The sequence below is a fragment of the Opisthocomus hoazin genome, chromosome 27 (assembly GCF_030867145.1).
Source record: "Opisthocomus hoazin isolate bOpiHoa1 chromosome 27, bOpiHoa1.hap1, whole genome shotgun sequence".
Classification (NCBI taxonomy): Eukaryota; Metazoa; Chordata; class Aves; order Opisthocomiformes; family Opisthocomidae; genus Opisthocomus; species Opisthocomus hoazin.
The window spans coordinates 4,048,638-4,064,459 of NC_134440.1; the positions used below are offsets into that span (position 1 = coordinate 4,048,638).

General features: G+C 46.3%; 1 protein-coding gene across 1 annotated transcript; it reads right to left on the reverse strand.

Annotated features, from left to right (window-relative positions):
• Positions 1–1,350: 1,350 nt before the first annotated feature.
• Positions 1,351–15,814, reverse strand: SIN3B (SIN3 transcription regulator family member B). The gene is made up of 19 exons (XM_075444183.1): positions 15,710–15,814; positions 14,950–15,056; positions 14,197–14,350; positions 12,942–13,205; positions 12,400–12,543; positions 12,022–12,144; positions 11,420–11,509; positions 10,872–10,990; positions 9,922–10,129; positions 9,082–9,198; positions 8,468–8,706; positions 8,028–8,211; positions 7,208–7,802; positions 6,529–6,698; positions 5,801–5,974; positions 5,433–5,525; positions 5,048–5,142; positions 4,410–4,614; positions 1,351–4,022 (listed from the first exon to the last, which is right to left on the reverse strand). Exons 1-19 carry the CDS (start codon positions 15,803–15,805, stop codon positions 3,792–3,794), a joined length of 3,408 nt encoding a protein of 1,135 aa, XP_075300298.1. The 5' UTR covers positions 15,806–15,814; the 3' UTR covers positions 1,351–3,791.
• Positions 15,815–15,822: the final 8 nt, after the last annotated feature.

Here is a 15,822-nt window from a genome sequence, read left to right on the forward strand (position 1 = left end):
GTCTCTCTGTACATCACTGTGATACGGAAATGTGTGAAAAAAAACCCGCCCTGAAATATTAAATACTGGATTCAGGTACTCCTTTTAGCAATTCATAATTTAATTTAGAAAACCATTAATTGTTATCCCATCCCACAAACCTGAAAGGTATTTTAAAGCTCTTTGTCGTTGCCAAAGCTGTCCACTTCCCGAGATCTCCAACTGCTCGTGGGTGATGTCAGATCTGGCTGTCCCTCCCCTTGAGCACAGGGAATGTCCTCTTTGTGAGAAGTCCAAGATCTCCGCGAGAAGACTTGTGTGAAGCAGACTGTGTCCTCTGAGACACCACTACCATCATTTTAATCAAATTATTCCATGCAATTTATGCATCAGAGGATTGTTATTAGAACAACAGTTTGTTTCCCTGTGAGCGAGTAATACGCTGTGCAGAAAGCAGAGTTGCCTTTTGTTATGGCAACGGAAGCGTTGAGAATGATGTAAAGGAAACTCCTATCAGATCTGGGTCACATCACTACAGCTTAATTTGCAAAATCTACACATTCATTTGTGGTGCAGAGCTCACAGGGAACACAGTTAAACATGTTATTACCCAGGAATTTGGGGAGGTTGAGGGAAAGGCGGGTGGAGGGTTATTTTCATGGTTGCAGTTGTATTGTCTTAACCTGTAGCAGATGTGCTTATAGATTTCCGAACTGGAATCAGTCGCTTTTCTTGAATGCCTGTTGTATTTAGCGTGCGAGTTCTTGGGGGCCAGGCCTGGACCATATTTTTGCGCCACACCTCTCATGGCAAAGGTGCTGCTAGAAATAAACCAAGCTGCAAAAAGATAACGCTTTGCTGGCACTACATGGCCTTTTCTTTTGAAACCGATTTCTGGGTATCTCTGCATGGAGCAACTCTGCCACCCCATGGGCTCCCCAGCTCCGTCCCGGCTTGGCAGCACGCGCGTGTGTACGTACAGAGCTGCAGTATCTCCTGCAGCACCCTACTTGCAGGAAACTTCTTTCCCTTTTGTGCTAGCTCCTGCACTGGCTTACATCCACTTACCGTGCACTAACTTTTCAGCGTGGGTATGGTTAAAGATTTACTGCCGGCCAGAAGTGAGCTGGCACACATCGGCATCGAAGATCCTGCAGCCTGGCCTCCAACTGCTTGAAGGGAAGTTGATCCAACTTCTCAGTTGCATTTTTCCACCATTTAAAATTCAGTTTCAGGTGGAAGACAAGAAATTCTGGGGCTTATCAATAAGTTTAAATTATTTAAAACAAATTTAAGACAGTGAGAGCTGCAGACTTTTAAAATCAATATTTTATTTTACTTGAATGTGCAAATAAATATAAAAAAAACTACATTCAAAGAGCTGGCAAAGCAATTACAAGCCCAAAAGCAAAGATCCTTCAAAAAAATGGAAGAACAAACTCTTGAATCAAGGTCGCGCTAGGAGATACACAGCGGTTGAGCTTAAACTCTCAGACATTAGCAAGCCCCTCTCAAACCTGCACTGCCTGCTTATTCCATTCACATCATTTGCTACTATCATTTTTGAGACAATAGCACTGTAGAGGGTGAAAGTCTTACCTAATCTGTTCAGATTATAAATTAAGGTTTACAAAATAAGGATGGTTACAAATACCTGAAGTACACTTTAAAATGGGGAGGTGGAGCAGGACGGTGCAGACGTGAGTTACCCTCCTGCACCTTGGTACACTTGGACTCAAACGCATTTTAAGCCACGAGTTGCAACCTATTTTCTAGTAAACATATTTCTGTATCACAAAACCAGAAAATTTGGCACAGTTGTCATCTCCACTGGAAGACAGCAGAGAGGCGAACAGGACTGAGGTGTGTTTTGCTGAGCTGTCTGGAAGCAAAAGGGGGGTACTGTGCTTTGCACCGAGCTTGTCCCCCTGCTCCTCCAGCCAGCCCTCCCGTAGCTACGTGGTGAGTGTCCTTAATCGCTTACCGCAAGGAGAGCAGGGGAAGAACCTTCAGATCATTGCAGGACCCAAAATTTAACAGAGACACAGACAACAAGAACATGAGTTCTTGGTGAGAAGTCCTCCGCTGGCAGTGGTTGTGCAAGTGGCCACGAATGTCAGAGACTGGCCTCCCTCCCTCCTACAGATTATTTTGCAAAAAAGACAAAGAGTCAGTACAGTTTTCTATTAAACATACCCCAAAGGCCAATTTTTTCTACTGTCAAGTGAGACAATTGCAAAACCAAATGTTGTACAGTGGAAATAACAGGACAAATCCTACAGGCTGCTACTTAGGTCTGGCAGAAATTATAACCCAAAGCCACAAAAAATATCGGGGTTGGGGGGGTTGTTACCCCAAAAGCCAGGAAGAAGTTGGAAGCAAAGCTGAGAGGAAGCTGGACCTGCCTCAAGACAACAAGTCTGTAATATGCTCCATGGACAGTGTGCTTGCCCTTGGCCCCTGAAAAACACGAGCGAAGTCACAGTGGGGTGGCAGGACAGACACAACTAAATTTTCTTGATTTTTTTCAACAGATTAATTCAGATGATTGACGTAGCGTACTGCACGGTTTGGAGTGGTTTGTTTGTTAGGTTTCATTGCAAAATAGCTTAGATAGAAGTACAGATGGTTCAGTGGAAAAGCTCGTCCACGATGGTTGTGGCTGGATCTAACACTGCCCATTACAGATTTCCATGTGTCACTGCAAACACTGTGCGGACCCAGCAGGAACAGCGAAGGAGCTGGGACGAACCCAGCGCCACAAGAGCTCCATCTGCTGCTGTTATTGATGTGGTACAAACCCAGCAGGGCCACCGAGTCCGGGCGCGCGCAAGGAAAGCGAAGCGCTTGAGAACGCAGTCTCCAGAGGCTGCCAATCAACATGCAAAATACAAAAGGGGGAAAAGAACCCCGACAGGCCAGACCTCGCGCTGGATATTCCTCCCCACGCACACGCTCCAGGCAGCTCCAGATCTGCGAAGGCAGAGTCCGCAGCAGGTTGTAAAGCTCACAGAGCAACAAGACGGGATCCGGTGCGCGTCTGCAGAGGGGCAGCTGATGGGCCTGGGCTGTCTTGCGCCGCAAAATGCTCTCTTGCCTAGCACTGCGGCTCAGAGAGTTTCTTCCCTTTAGTTCGTGCTCCAAAATACTTAGTTCATGAGTGAGAGCTAGAGCATTTAGTACGCCGTTCGCCCTTCTCTTGCTTTTGGCATTTTTCTCACCAGAGCACCAGTAACGAACACTGCATTCATTGCCTTATTAGTACACACAGATAATGAAGCAGCCCATAGAGGGGCTAGCAATCTGTGCCACGTGCTCTCAGCCCCGCCGGCACTCGGAGGTTACACTGAAGAGTTCTGCAGGCTCCAAGATGGCATAAATTCAGGAAGATAGGGAACATTAAACCCTTCAAAGTGGAAGCAGCTGCCAGCACCTGCTCAAACGCCAGCCCAGCTCCATCTCTCCAACAAAGCCACTACTGGTAGTTCGCCCAGAGCCTGACCCTCTCGCTCAGCTCTCCAGGACTGGCTGAGCCAGTGGTGGCCTAAAGCTCGGAAACTGCTAAAAAGTGTGTGGCAATGCTGACAGCCCTCTTCCCATAAAGCTTTTAAGAGTCTCTTCATGATGGCTGGAGGATTACACTGCAAGGAGACAAGTCTATGCCATATGGAAAATACATCATAATCCAAAGTAAAATGCTGTTTGGATAAATATAATTAATACATACATTGCATTCCCACCACTATTCTCAGAGTAAATGTGTTTCACCAGCAATGCTCCTACTTGTCTTGGTCCCAGGAACAAGTCTCTGCTCACGGTGAAGCTGGACGGCGACTGTACTGAACTCTGTATCTGTTCACTGGGACCCCGTGGACGTTCACCGTCTCACAGGTTGTTTTACAGGGCACCATCTCCTCATCTTCGTCTCCCATTAGCCAGTCTTGAACTACATCAACTGCCTCCATGGTCACGTTCTCTTCCAGCCACCTATTGTGCCACTCTTCGAACTGCTGGTGATGCTTTAGCAGCACCATTGGCTGTACCTGAAAGCAGGACAGTAGAGATCACTGAGAGGTTTCTGGGGGAGAAGCCAAAACACTCACCTCTTTCTATGTCTGAGATGTGCATGCTCTACAACATAACACAAACAGCAAAACAGGAAACCGCGTACCTGCATTTAGAGATCTCTATTTCTTAAAGTTTGCCACTCCCCCTTAAAATTTGCACGGTAAAGTAAAGGCTGCTAAACTAAACCAAAGTACAGAGCATTTACCAGCTCTCCTCCATGTTTCATCCAACACAGAGTAGTAACTTCTGGGTGTAGTCTGCAGGAATTCAGCCACAAGACTTCTTACTGGTACCTGTCTTTTGGCTCACATCCTCAACCTCTGCTACTGCCTGAGCTGCAGAGAGAGTAATAGGAGATGCACCTGCTTGGCTCGGCAGAGCGCTCCCCGCCTGTACATGTAATCCTCCGAGTTCATGATGAACATCATTTTGTGGGTGTTGAGCTTGAACCGGCAGTCCACGTTGCAGGCACTTTCCACCCCAATCAGCCTCTTCCAGGAGCTCTTCACTTCGCTACGCAGAGCTCTCACTTGCTTACATTGCCACTTGCGAAACTTTTTTAGGTTTCTAGAACAAAGCAAGGATTACGAAGCATGTGTCACACTTGGCTATCCATTCTCTCAAGCTAGCAGAACTGACAGCACGAGTATGAAATTTTTATTTCTGCATTTATTTTTCAGACTTTCTCCAGGATCTTCCTCCATACACTCTGACAAATAGTGAAACGGGAACAAGTTTGACCTCGAATTCCTCCCAGAGGGACTGCTTACAGTCCAACTCCATTCTAAACAGAGTGTCCTGAACAAACCTCAATGCAGCAGTCATAAACCTTTTCTTCAGCATTCTTACGCAGCACACTGGGCTACAGCAGCCCCTTTGGACCTCAAAGACGAGTGCATTTCCCCAGAGCTGTTCGTATGGCACACCACCCAAAATCCCATATGGAGAGAGGCAGCAGTACCAGCTGCTGCAGTGCGACTCAGGAGAGGAGTGCGCTCACCTTTGCAGAAAGACCGGTTTCAGTAAGAAGCCATCATTCTGGTTGTTCGCAGCTCCTTCTACCCCAACGTACTGCTCCATGTAGTTAGCCAGGTGCTACAGGAGACAAATTTCAAGTCAGATTTCACTCTCATCAAGACAAATGTCACTGCAAAGAACTAGTTTATTTCCAAGCTGTTTTTTATGAAGCTGATTTATGTTGAAACTCTTTTGTTATCATACCCATTTCTGGCAATGACCACAGTCCCACATGTAATCTTCCCACCTCCCAGGTAAACTTCTCCTCCTGGCAAAGTCTCACAGTTTAGACAAAGAAAGTTGGGAAGCGTTCTTAGACGTCAGCTTTGTCTGTGGTACACCAGACTCCATGGTGACTGTGGTATTACCTGGACCTCCACAGGATCTTCTGTCTGGGTTTCTTCCGTATCCAGAAGCTCAATGGTCATGATCACCTGCCCTTTCCGCTGAAGAAACATTACCTGTAATGAAGTTACAGGCACAAGATATTGGCCACATGGGTTCACAATAAAATGCTGTATATTCACAAGTCATTTGGACAAGTACGAGCTAGGAGAGGAGTAAGCAGCAGGGCTTTTCAGCGAGCCAGTATGCCACTTCACTGTCTATGCTCTGGTTTTGGTACCTTCTCTCCATATTGCTCTCTCACCATTGTGGCCTTGGAGCGTCCAAACCCATTTCTCCCAGGTAAAGTGCCACAGTCATTTTATGAAGTTCCCTGGCAGCAAATTCTTACCTTGAAACAGTTCTCATCCGCCATGCAGCGTTCAGCCTTCCACTGATAGCTGGTCTCCTTTGCTGCCCGGACACACCTAGAGGATAAGTTACCTCCAGCAGCACCTCGCTTCCTTTCGTTCAAGTAGAGCTCCACAACCTTCAAGCAGATGTCATCGCTCACTAGATGGTGAAGCTTCCATTAAAAAAGGGGAATTCAGTCAGCAAGGCTGGGCCAAGAGTTAACTCTAGCATGTTATGAAAGGAGCACAGAGCTCAGCACAGCATCACACTCCAGATGAAGCAGCAAAGCTTTACCTCCAGAGACTTCACACGTTTCACTCTCTTTTTTTACTACTTTGCAATAACAGGAACAGAGAACAGTGAAGGGGTGATGTGCCTTAACTGTAACACAACTACAACTGGAAGGCAGTTTTGAGTAAAAAGGACTGGACTTCTTTTTTTTGCCTCAGATGCATTTTGGGAACGGCAGAATTTTGAAAAGACTGGAACTCAAAAAACGTTGGAAAAGGCCAGAAGGAGTAAATCCCCTAAGGTGGTCCCTGTACTGAAGCTGAACTATCTCACTGAACACTGTTAGAGCGTTTCCCCTACATATGTAACTCTTCTATGAATTTGCTTTAAGTTTAGTGAGTCCTTGCACCACAGGGTACTGTGAGAAACCTATCTGTCCACAGAAAGGAGATGTGCGGCCCCCCAAACACAGAGCACAGCCATCAAATTAGTTACCTGGCGGACAATATTCTGCACCAGTTTGTCCATAGTAAAGCCAATATAGGCATGGATAGTGAACATCTCCCTCAGAGTGTCCTCGTACTGCGTCGGGTCGATGTTCCCATCCAGCAGACTCCTCACCATATCCAGGAACGCGGGGTAGTACTCCTCCAGTTCCACCTCACCTGGCAGGGGAAAAGTGGAGTCACTTAACGCATGTAAGCGGCAGAGTGAGGTCAAGAGATACAGGGGACAGCACTGCTCAAGAACGATCACGTTCAGTATTGAGAACGTGCTTGCAGACAGACAGTTCTCTGTAAGGAGTGCTGACAGACTGTTAACGGTTTTATCTCACGCACTTCCATGACTGCCTTGTGTAGCTAACTATTTCGTTGTGAAGCCGTTTACATTTCAAAGCAAAGTAACAGATTCATGCAATAAGACACCTGAGAACATCTGACAACAGTGGGCTTGCATGAAGTCTCTATGAACTATGCACGAGAGCCCTCAGAAGATAAATTAAAAACTACCTATCCCGTTAAACTACCTCTATCTACAAATCACAAATATACTGGAGGTTTGTACCACTACACTCCTTACAAACTTGCCTGCTGGTCTCAGTTACTCAGATATACACAATTAAGCACTAGCAACCAGAGCATTAAGAATGGAATATGTTCTGGATTATTCTTACTTGGTTGCTTCAGTCTTAGTTCCATGGCTGGATCATTGGTTTTTTCTTTTCTTCCCTCACAAAGGAGTTTCTCTCTCTCTTTTTCAGTCCGATATTCTAGAAGCTGCTTCTGAGCTTGACGATAAATCTTTAGGAGCCTTGAGCACAGAGTCTGGTGAAGGCGGAGGAAGAAATACCAATTATTATTGACAAAGAATAGACTGTAAACATCATCCAGAGTGTTGTGGGGCTCAGCAGCTGTAACATCACAGAAGGTTGCTTTTGCCTCCAAAGGGCTGCTGGGAGGCCCAGGCACGTGCTTCTTCCGTAGTTCAGGAGTATCCAGGTTCTGCCCTTGATGGTTTTCTCTGTCCTCATCTGTCGATTCTTCAGAAATACTGTGCTCAGGGGGCTGAGAGAAAAACAGCTCAGGTATGAAGTGATGCACTATCTGCCGAATGGTTGCTTGATCCTCCTTTTGGATAGTAGGCTGCCGTTTTACGTAATAGCTGATAAGAGACGCTGCATCTTCCAAAATCTGCTTATCTTCATAGATAAAGATAAGATGAGGCTCATTTGTGGACGAACTTCTCCCCTCTGAATGCTGCTCCTGATGCTGTAATCAAGAGACAAATAGGTAAAGATCCTTCCAATCCATGCTCAAGAGCCATTCCTGCCAGAAGAAATAAGCCAGTATTAACTCTATGCTTGGGACAGTTCTTTTCGACTGAGAACTCTTCCGAGCACTACCACTTCAACAAGGTCCCAGGTGCTATGCAAGCATCTAGATAATACTATAAATGAAGGACAGACAGGATGGATTATTTACTAGCATACGCACCTCATCATAGACACTCTCAATTTCATTCAGCAAGCTCTTGGAGCGCAAAGCTTTGGTGTCATTTTGCTTGAAGTTGACAGCCTGGTGGTCGAGGGACTTCAGGTAGGCCTTCTCATACTGCTCCCGCCAAATTTTGTTGAAGCCCTGCTGGGCCTCCCGCCATTCTTCCTCTTTTGCTTTCAACCTGCATAAATGTATAATCTACTTCAGTTCCAAAAGACAACCACAGAAATACACACAAAGCATTTTTAACGTAGCCACCTGCAATGCACAAAAAACTTTTAAGTATTCCTGGGAGCAATAAATAAATTAAAAAAGCACCACCACTGAAGATGAGTTATCCTTTGAAAGGAGACAGAAGACAGTTGTTTAAAAATGCTTTAAAAATTCTGTATCAGCTTCTTAAAGAACTGAGATCACCACAGGAGAATGGGAATTACCTCTTAAGAACAACAGGAACTGCAGTAACTGGGTTTTTCTTAAGACTTTCAATGATCTCTGGTGCTTTATCACCGTAGATGCGATAGATGGCCCTGCGCTGGATCACTTCTGATGTTCCCCCCAAGCAATCATCCAGTCGAAATTTCTCCTGATCCTCTTGAGTCAGTCGAGACAGTTTTTTCTGCACGCTCTCCAGCACACGTATTGTGGCTAAATTGGTCTCCAGGACAACATCCAACTGTAAAGAGTTCACAAAAGACACAGTGTAAGAACAGGCACAGCAGGAAAATGGAGACCAGCGGCGCCAGGTTTGTGGCATGCATTCCAGCCCCACTGGGTGGAGCTGACAAGCATCAGCAAGGTTTCTTAGTGGAAAAATATACCTCCACCAGTTCTCCCAAAGGTAACGTGCTTTTTAGAACTGGACTCATGCCTACAAAGAACTATTAGACTCCAAGCAAGTGGAAAACACCAAACTGTAGCTCAACCCAATGAACATTAACGGAACTTTGAGTAACTGGCCACCAATTAATTCAGCCAAAATCCTCACAGCTGGAAGTTTTGCTTTCTGAGGAGGCAGACAGGCAGAAAGGAAGCTCAGCAGCAGAGGTACCTCAAACCGCTCATCTTCGCAGCGGTGCAACTGCTCCTCATAAGGAGTCTTCTTGGAGCTGACAAAAGTGGAGTCTTCAGACCAGGATGGAAATGAAACCCAGGTATCGTTTAACACCTGCAACAGTGCAAAGACGTGACATTGAACAGAGAGAGCCTTACGAGCCCAGAGCTGCTCTCATGGGGTCCAATACTTCTCTGTCTTATTTTTGCATGGTTCTTCCCTGAGTTTCTATTAGAAGATTCAGACCTAGTTCACAAGTCACTGTCATGACTGCTCCTCAGAAGACTGTGTGGAACTGTGCCAGGGCCCTGGCTCAGAAAGCTCAAAAGCCCCTTCGCTATCATCTCAGCAACCACGAGATCACTCTGCAGTAATCAGTGACCGTAAGTAAAGAAGACAGAGTTGCCAACAACAGTGAGAGGTGGGAGCGCCTATGCTGCAGATGTCTGTCCTCAGTGCAAACAGTGCCTAAGACATCGGCTCACAGTGCTCTTTCAGGAGAAAAACTGCTTCTAAAGGCCATGCTGGTCCACTGCTAGAAAATTAATTTCAGGCAACTTAATATTCTTTTCTGCCTATGGGAACAAATTTGTCTATGCACACAAACTCCAAAGGCATTAAAGACACTAATTGAGATGGGTTTAAATGAAATTAGTACAATGCATGTGGATACTCGTATTTCAGTAAATTAGATGAATAACTGATGGGAGGTTAAAGCTGGCTAACCAGCATTAAAGAGGGGAATCCACATGCAGAAGCTGCAGCACTAAATACCCCACTTCAAGTTATGTAAGTGCCACGCGTGGTCAGGGATTGCATAGGTTGATCCCAAAGTACCTCCTTGCAAATGGCTGTTCTTCCACTGCACTTGGGCTGCTGGTAGGTTTTTGGGAGAGCCCGGTAGCTTGATCCGATGCGTTTGCAGGAAGCGTAATCAATTTCCCGACTCATGCCATCCCCAGATCGATCGCTCAGTGGAGAAGCAAATGAAAGCTCTTTCACACCAAGAAAGGACTTGAACTGTGCAAAGAGTTCTGGGAATTTCCTTCAAAAACACAAGTAAGTGTATCTTGTTATTTCACTCTGACAGTTTTGGGGTGCCTAATGTGTGTCATAAAAGTGAGGGAGAAAATCTAAAGAAAATCAGCATTTCAGTGAGAAATCTTTTACCAATGTTTTATCTCTGTTATCATTCTCTCTGAATTACTTTAGGGTTTTTTTGACTTGAGACAGGAAAAGAATTTCCCTTCACAACTTGACAAATACTCCCCTTAACTGACTGACGAGTCACTGGTCCCCGCCACGTGACTCTCCCTCTTCTTTGGAAACCAAACAGCACGAGAGGCTCACATCAGAGCTAGAACTATTCATCCTTTTCACAGCTCTGTTCTGAGATTTCATGTTTACACCTGTATTGTATTTAGAGAGACTACAACAGGCAGTGTAGACAGAGACCACTCTGCAGAATTCACGCGATTCTCTGCCCCCAGTGATTTAGTCTAACATCAGGTAGTGTGCTGCTTGTGAGCCTTTCAACTGGATGCACAGACAGAGGAAAAGATCTCCCTCAAAATGCTCTTTAAGAGCTGTGTAGAAAGCTGTGTTGAAAGATTCAGATTTTATTACTGCTCTTTTTGGATTAGCCTTCAATCTCTTGCATGCTACCTAGGAGATATTTCTGAAGTTAAATCCAAAACTACAGTAGCAAAGTTCACAATGTCTACCAAAATGTAACAAAGTAAGACCTAAAAAGTACGACACAGCAGAGAAGGTAGTCAGTAACTTACCCTAAAAACGGCGTAACTAGCTGGAGCAACTCAGAGCCAGAGACCAACTCCTGGTTGAAGAGAGCAATGCAACGGAGAAAATTTTCGTAGACTTCCTGACTCTTTAGCACCCTACGCACCTAAAGCACAGTTTGGAAAGAAATGATCAGATCACTCGAACACCTTTAGTTCATATTCTAAGTAGTCTGAACCACGGGTACAGTGACAAAGCTCTGTCTATATTGCAACAGAAAGGGAATATGCACAAAAAAGCCCAGTTTCAAACAATAATGTAGTAACGACAAATGGTACCATGAGGAAATATCACTGAAAAATAGACAAAAACATTTCTGTAGGAGACGAGCATTCAGGAAAAGGTTAATTACCAGCTTCCATTCCTCTTCCAAACCCACCTATTTTCTCTTTCCTTGGCCTGCCTTTCTGTACCACTTGAAAAGTCAGGCAACCTCTAAGTGCTGACACGTAGATTTGTACAAACCAACCAATTAATAACCACATAAACGGTTGGAAGTAAGTCCACAGAATGTGAGGACAGGCCAAATACCGACCTTATCAAAGAAGGAAAACTCTTGCAGTGTTCCATATTTTCCCACCGTCGCTACTGACAGATCTTTGGTACCTCGCAGTTTCATTTTCTTCTGTTAAAAGAGCAAACAGTTATCCTTAAAATGTTGTGACTCAAATGCTATCAAATTCACTTCGCTGGCATGTAACAGCTCTCTGGAAAGGCTGAAACTCAGTATTTCCCAAACAGGGGTCTAGCATTGCTGCACCAAGTCATCCACAACAACCTCTACCAAATGACTCCCCGCTAAGCAGAGGAAATAACAACAAAACAGGATCACTAGAGAAAGAATTCCAAAGAAAGATTTCTTTGTAGAAGCAATAAATTGTCCCTTCCAGGGCCAATACTTAGTACAGAAGATCTTGATATTTAGTATTCAACATGTTAGCACACACATTTAAGCACACTTTTAAAAACTCTCTCTTTCTACAGTAATTATTCTTAAAATAACTTTGAAATTTTGCTTCTCGTATCTAACACCTACATACCTCAAAAGACGCTACTCATTACACCTTTATCTAAGCAATTATCTGAACACAACAAGTAATACCAGGTTATTCTAAATTTTTACTTCCTAAGAGGTACCTTTGCTGGGCCAGAAACAGGACGCAACAGCAGTGGTCTGGATCGCTTTTTGCTGTGTTCCAGATTCTTCTCATGCTCGTTTTTTTGGACGCTGTTCACTTCACATGGTCCATTTCCTGTGAACTGAAGTAAATAAATAATGATTTCAACGTCCTCTTCTCGATCCGCACACACAAAGGATCCTATCTAGCAGAACAGGACACCGAGCGAGCAGTTAAGTCACCTGCTGTGCAAAATTCCAAACAATGAAGAGGAGCAAAGTTCATCTACTGGCTGTATGATTTTCCATAATGTTTTGCATTCCTAAAGCTTCTTTATGCATTCTACTTACAAACAGAGAGTATTCAGTATTCTGCCTTGTTCTAAGCGTACACATACCAAAGACCTTTTCGCCTCCGGGAGGAACTGTCCAAACTCAGAAAGCAGATCCTCCTGTCCCCTGAACAGATTTGCTACTTCAGTGAACACTTCTTCCTCTGACATGCCTCGAAAGGGTCGGCCTTTAGTGTTCAGCTGTTCTTTCTGAAAAATATACGCACAGATGTCAAGCAGAGTCAAAACCACACCTCACTCTGCAAGAAAACTCATCAACTCAGCCAAAAACCCTATGCTACACCATCCTGAAATAACTATCAGATAGCCCACGGTTCTTACAGTGCATCCTTTCGCACAGAACATCACTAAATCAACCAAAGGTTAGTGAAGACAGATCTAGGTACAAGCCCTTTACACCTCAGACCCTGGAAAGTTCTACAATTGTCACACTTTTGTCATTTCACGTGAATATCTACGCGGCAATTGCTGGACAAAGGTTAGTGCTTGGGAAGTGTATAAGCCTGCTCAATAGGCAGACATCTCCTTTGACAACTCCTAACAGCGACAGTGCAAACCCACAACCGCTTCTACGGCAGACTTTTTACCTGGTAAGTATGAAGAATTTCTAAAAAGGATCTGTAAATTTCTGGATGGTCAAGGAAACGCGTTTTGATCTTATTGACGTAACTGATAGCATTATTGAACTCTACAGAATCAGACTCCAAAGGAATTTGGGATTTATCTTCTTTATACGGAAGCTGTTGCCTAAACTCCTCGGAACAGTCACTGTGATTGTGCGAATTCTCCTGGGAGTAATGCAGCAGCAGCCCGCTGCCAGGGAGAGCGCTGGGCACAGGCTCTGAGGGCACCTGGTGGCAGAAGACACACCGTGACTTGTACAGAAACATAGGTGTGAGTTCAACTACAATCTAGCATCAGGATTTTCAAGCTGCATAGCTAAAAAAGATTACCACATAAAGAAAAAAGATTTAATTAGTCAATAAATTTCCTTACCTAGTTTATTAACACCATCAGTTAAAAAAAGTCCCATAAGTCGTATCTGGCTTATGAACCATCTGGCTCATTACCGCTTTTGACTGCATTATCCACGACACGCGAGAGGGTGTACCAAACCACACGCACTGCGGTTTCTGTTACCACTGTTTTATTTCAGAGGAACTGTCAGTTTTAAGAAAAATATTAAAACATAAGGCTCTTAAAGATGCTAAATTTCTAAGCAACAGAGAGATCCAAGGGAATTGAGATCTAAAAGATATTTACTGCTACTAATTAGGGTTAAACCACAAGTTTATCAGTAGAATTCAGGTAATGGCTCTATTTCAGCCTCCACAACCACACAACAACAAAGCAGCAGAGGCCAACGTGTATCCAACTGTATTGCAGCAGACGTCTCTCGTTGCAGGATATCGGCAACTGCATGGCAATCCCTGACGTTATTTTTTGCCCATTGCCTACACACATTTCCCAATTTCTTAGTGGAAGACTGGAAACGTGACTCTTTCAGGATCTCTTTTTGAAATTTGTCACTGCACACATCACATACTGAGACTTTATATAAACATGTCAAATCAATTACAATTTCTTTTTTCAAACTTGCCTGAAGTATTTGAAGTTGCACTTCATGCAGGAAAATCATTCTTATGTAAGCTAAACTAACAACTGGTCTGAGAATAAATATTTAAATTTGTATTATACCCATTATCATAGACTTTGAAAACCATGTAAAAACTTTAGCAACATGCAATATGCATAAATGTACAGAGTCTAAACTGTGCAAGAGGCGAGTATAGTGACACATGTCACAGAATTTATTTAGCAAATATGAGCTCTGTAACCTACCTGACTATTCAAAGGTGACTGTATACTTAACTTCCCATTCTTTGGAATTTCTATCCTATAGCCCAGAGGGAGGAAAGCATTGAATCCTACAATGAGGTCGGGATGCTCATGGAAAAGCTGTGAAACACGTCGGATCACCCCAGGTGTGTCAATGCTGAAATTGAGAAGAGGTTGTTACTTACGTCCAAATCAGAAACACAAGTTAAGCCTAGCAAATTACAGATGTATGTGAAGCACCTGGCTTCTTAGAGATGCCATTTTTTAACAAGCAAGTTTGGGAACCTCAGGCCTAGAAATCAGCCCAGGCCGAGGGAATCACCACTGCCAGCCCCGTACTGGGAGTGCTATCCACAGAGAGGAGACGTGAGTGTGCGGGCTGCCCAAAACGGGGAGACAGCCATCGCCTCTAGGGGTGACAGGTCACAGGGAGGCTCTGCACTCAAGCTTCTTCCCTTCTTTTCAAGATCTGCATTTCAAAGCAGGAAGCAACAATAGAATTAATTCCCTTTTCCTGTGGATTTCATCTCTGGGAAAGGATGGGATGGACACAGACCCTCTGGCTCCAGTGTCTAGTGACTGCACTACCGGGGGACAGGCCAGCAAGGTGGCTTGTGTGTCTGCAGAAGTGGAAAGATGGTGTGAAGGCCAAGAGACCCCGTCGAAGGCAGAGAGACCCCGGCGAAGGCACAGAGACCCCCGCGAAGGCTGCGGAGCTCCCCGGAGCAGCCCTGGGGCGCAGGACCTGGGCTTTACCTCTGGCTCTTGAACTCTTTCATGATCTCCAGGAAGCCGTTGTAGGTGGCGGGGTCGCTGCCAAAGCGGATCTTCACCTGGTCCAGGTAGGAGAGTGCATCCTCCACCTGCACGGCAAGAACCGGGGCGGGGGGTGAGGCTCAGAAAGGGGGAGTAGGCCCCGGGGGCACCCCACGGCCCAGGGACGGGGGCAAGGGCACCCCACGGCACTGAGAGAGGTGGGAGGAGGCCCCGGGGGGACCCCCCCAGCAGCGGGGGAGGGGCAGAGGGTACCAGAGGAGGAGGCCCCGAGGAAGACGGGACAGGCGGGGCCCCACCGTACCGGGAAGGGTGGGCTTGCACGTACAGGGGGAGGATGGCAGGGCACAGAGGAGGCACGGTACCGGGGAGAGCGGAACGGTCCCCCCGGGGAGGATGACCGCGGTACCGGAGGAGAACAGCCGGGCTAGGGGGGGGAGGGGGCACGGATAGCGGAGCGGGGGACAGGCCAGGGGGGGCCTCACGGTACCGGAGGGCGCAGGCCCCAAGGGACCCCGCGGTACCGGGGGAGGAGGGCGGAGGTTCCCCGCGGCACCGGGGGCGGAGAAGGCCTCGGGACACCCCCCGGTACCGGGGCGGGGCAGGTCACGGCGGGGCGGGCAGAGCCGTCCCGAGGGGTGGGGGGGGTGGGGGGGGTCGAGGGCGGCGGGGAGCGGCCCTTCGCGGGGCGGGAAGGGGGGGGAGAAGGGGGGATGAATCACGGCGGTCCCGGGGCACTCACATGCACCGGCAGCTTCTCCTGCGCCGCGGCCCGGCCGCCGCCGCCGCCCCAACGCGGGGCGCTGCCCCCCCGGCCGCCGCCGCCCCCCGCCGCCATGTTGGGAGTCGGGCAGC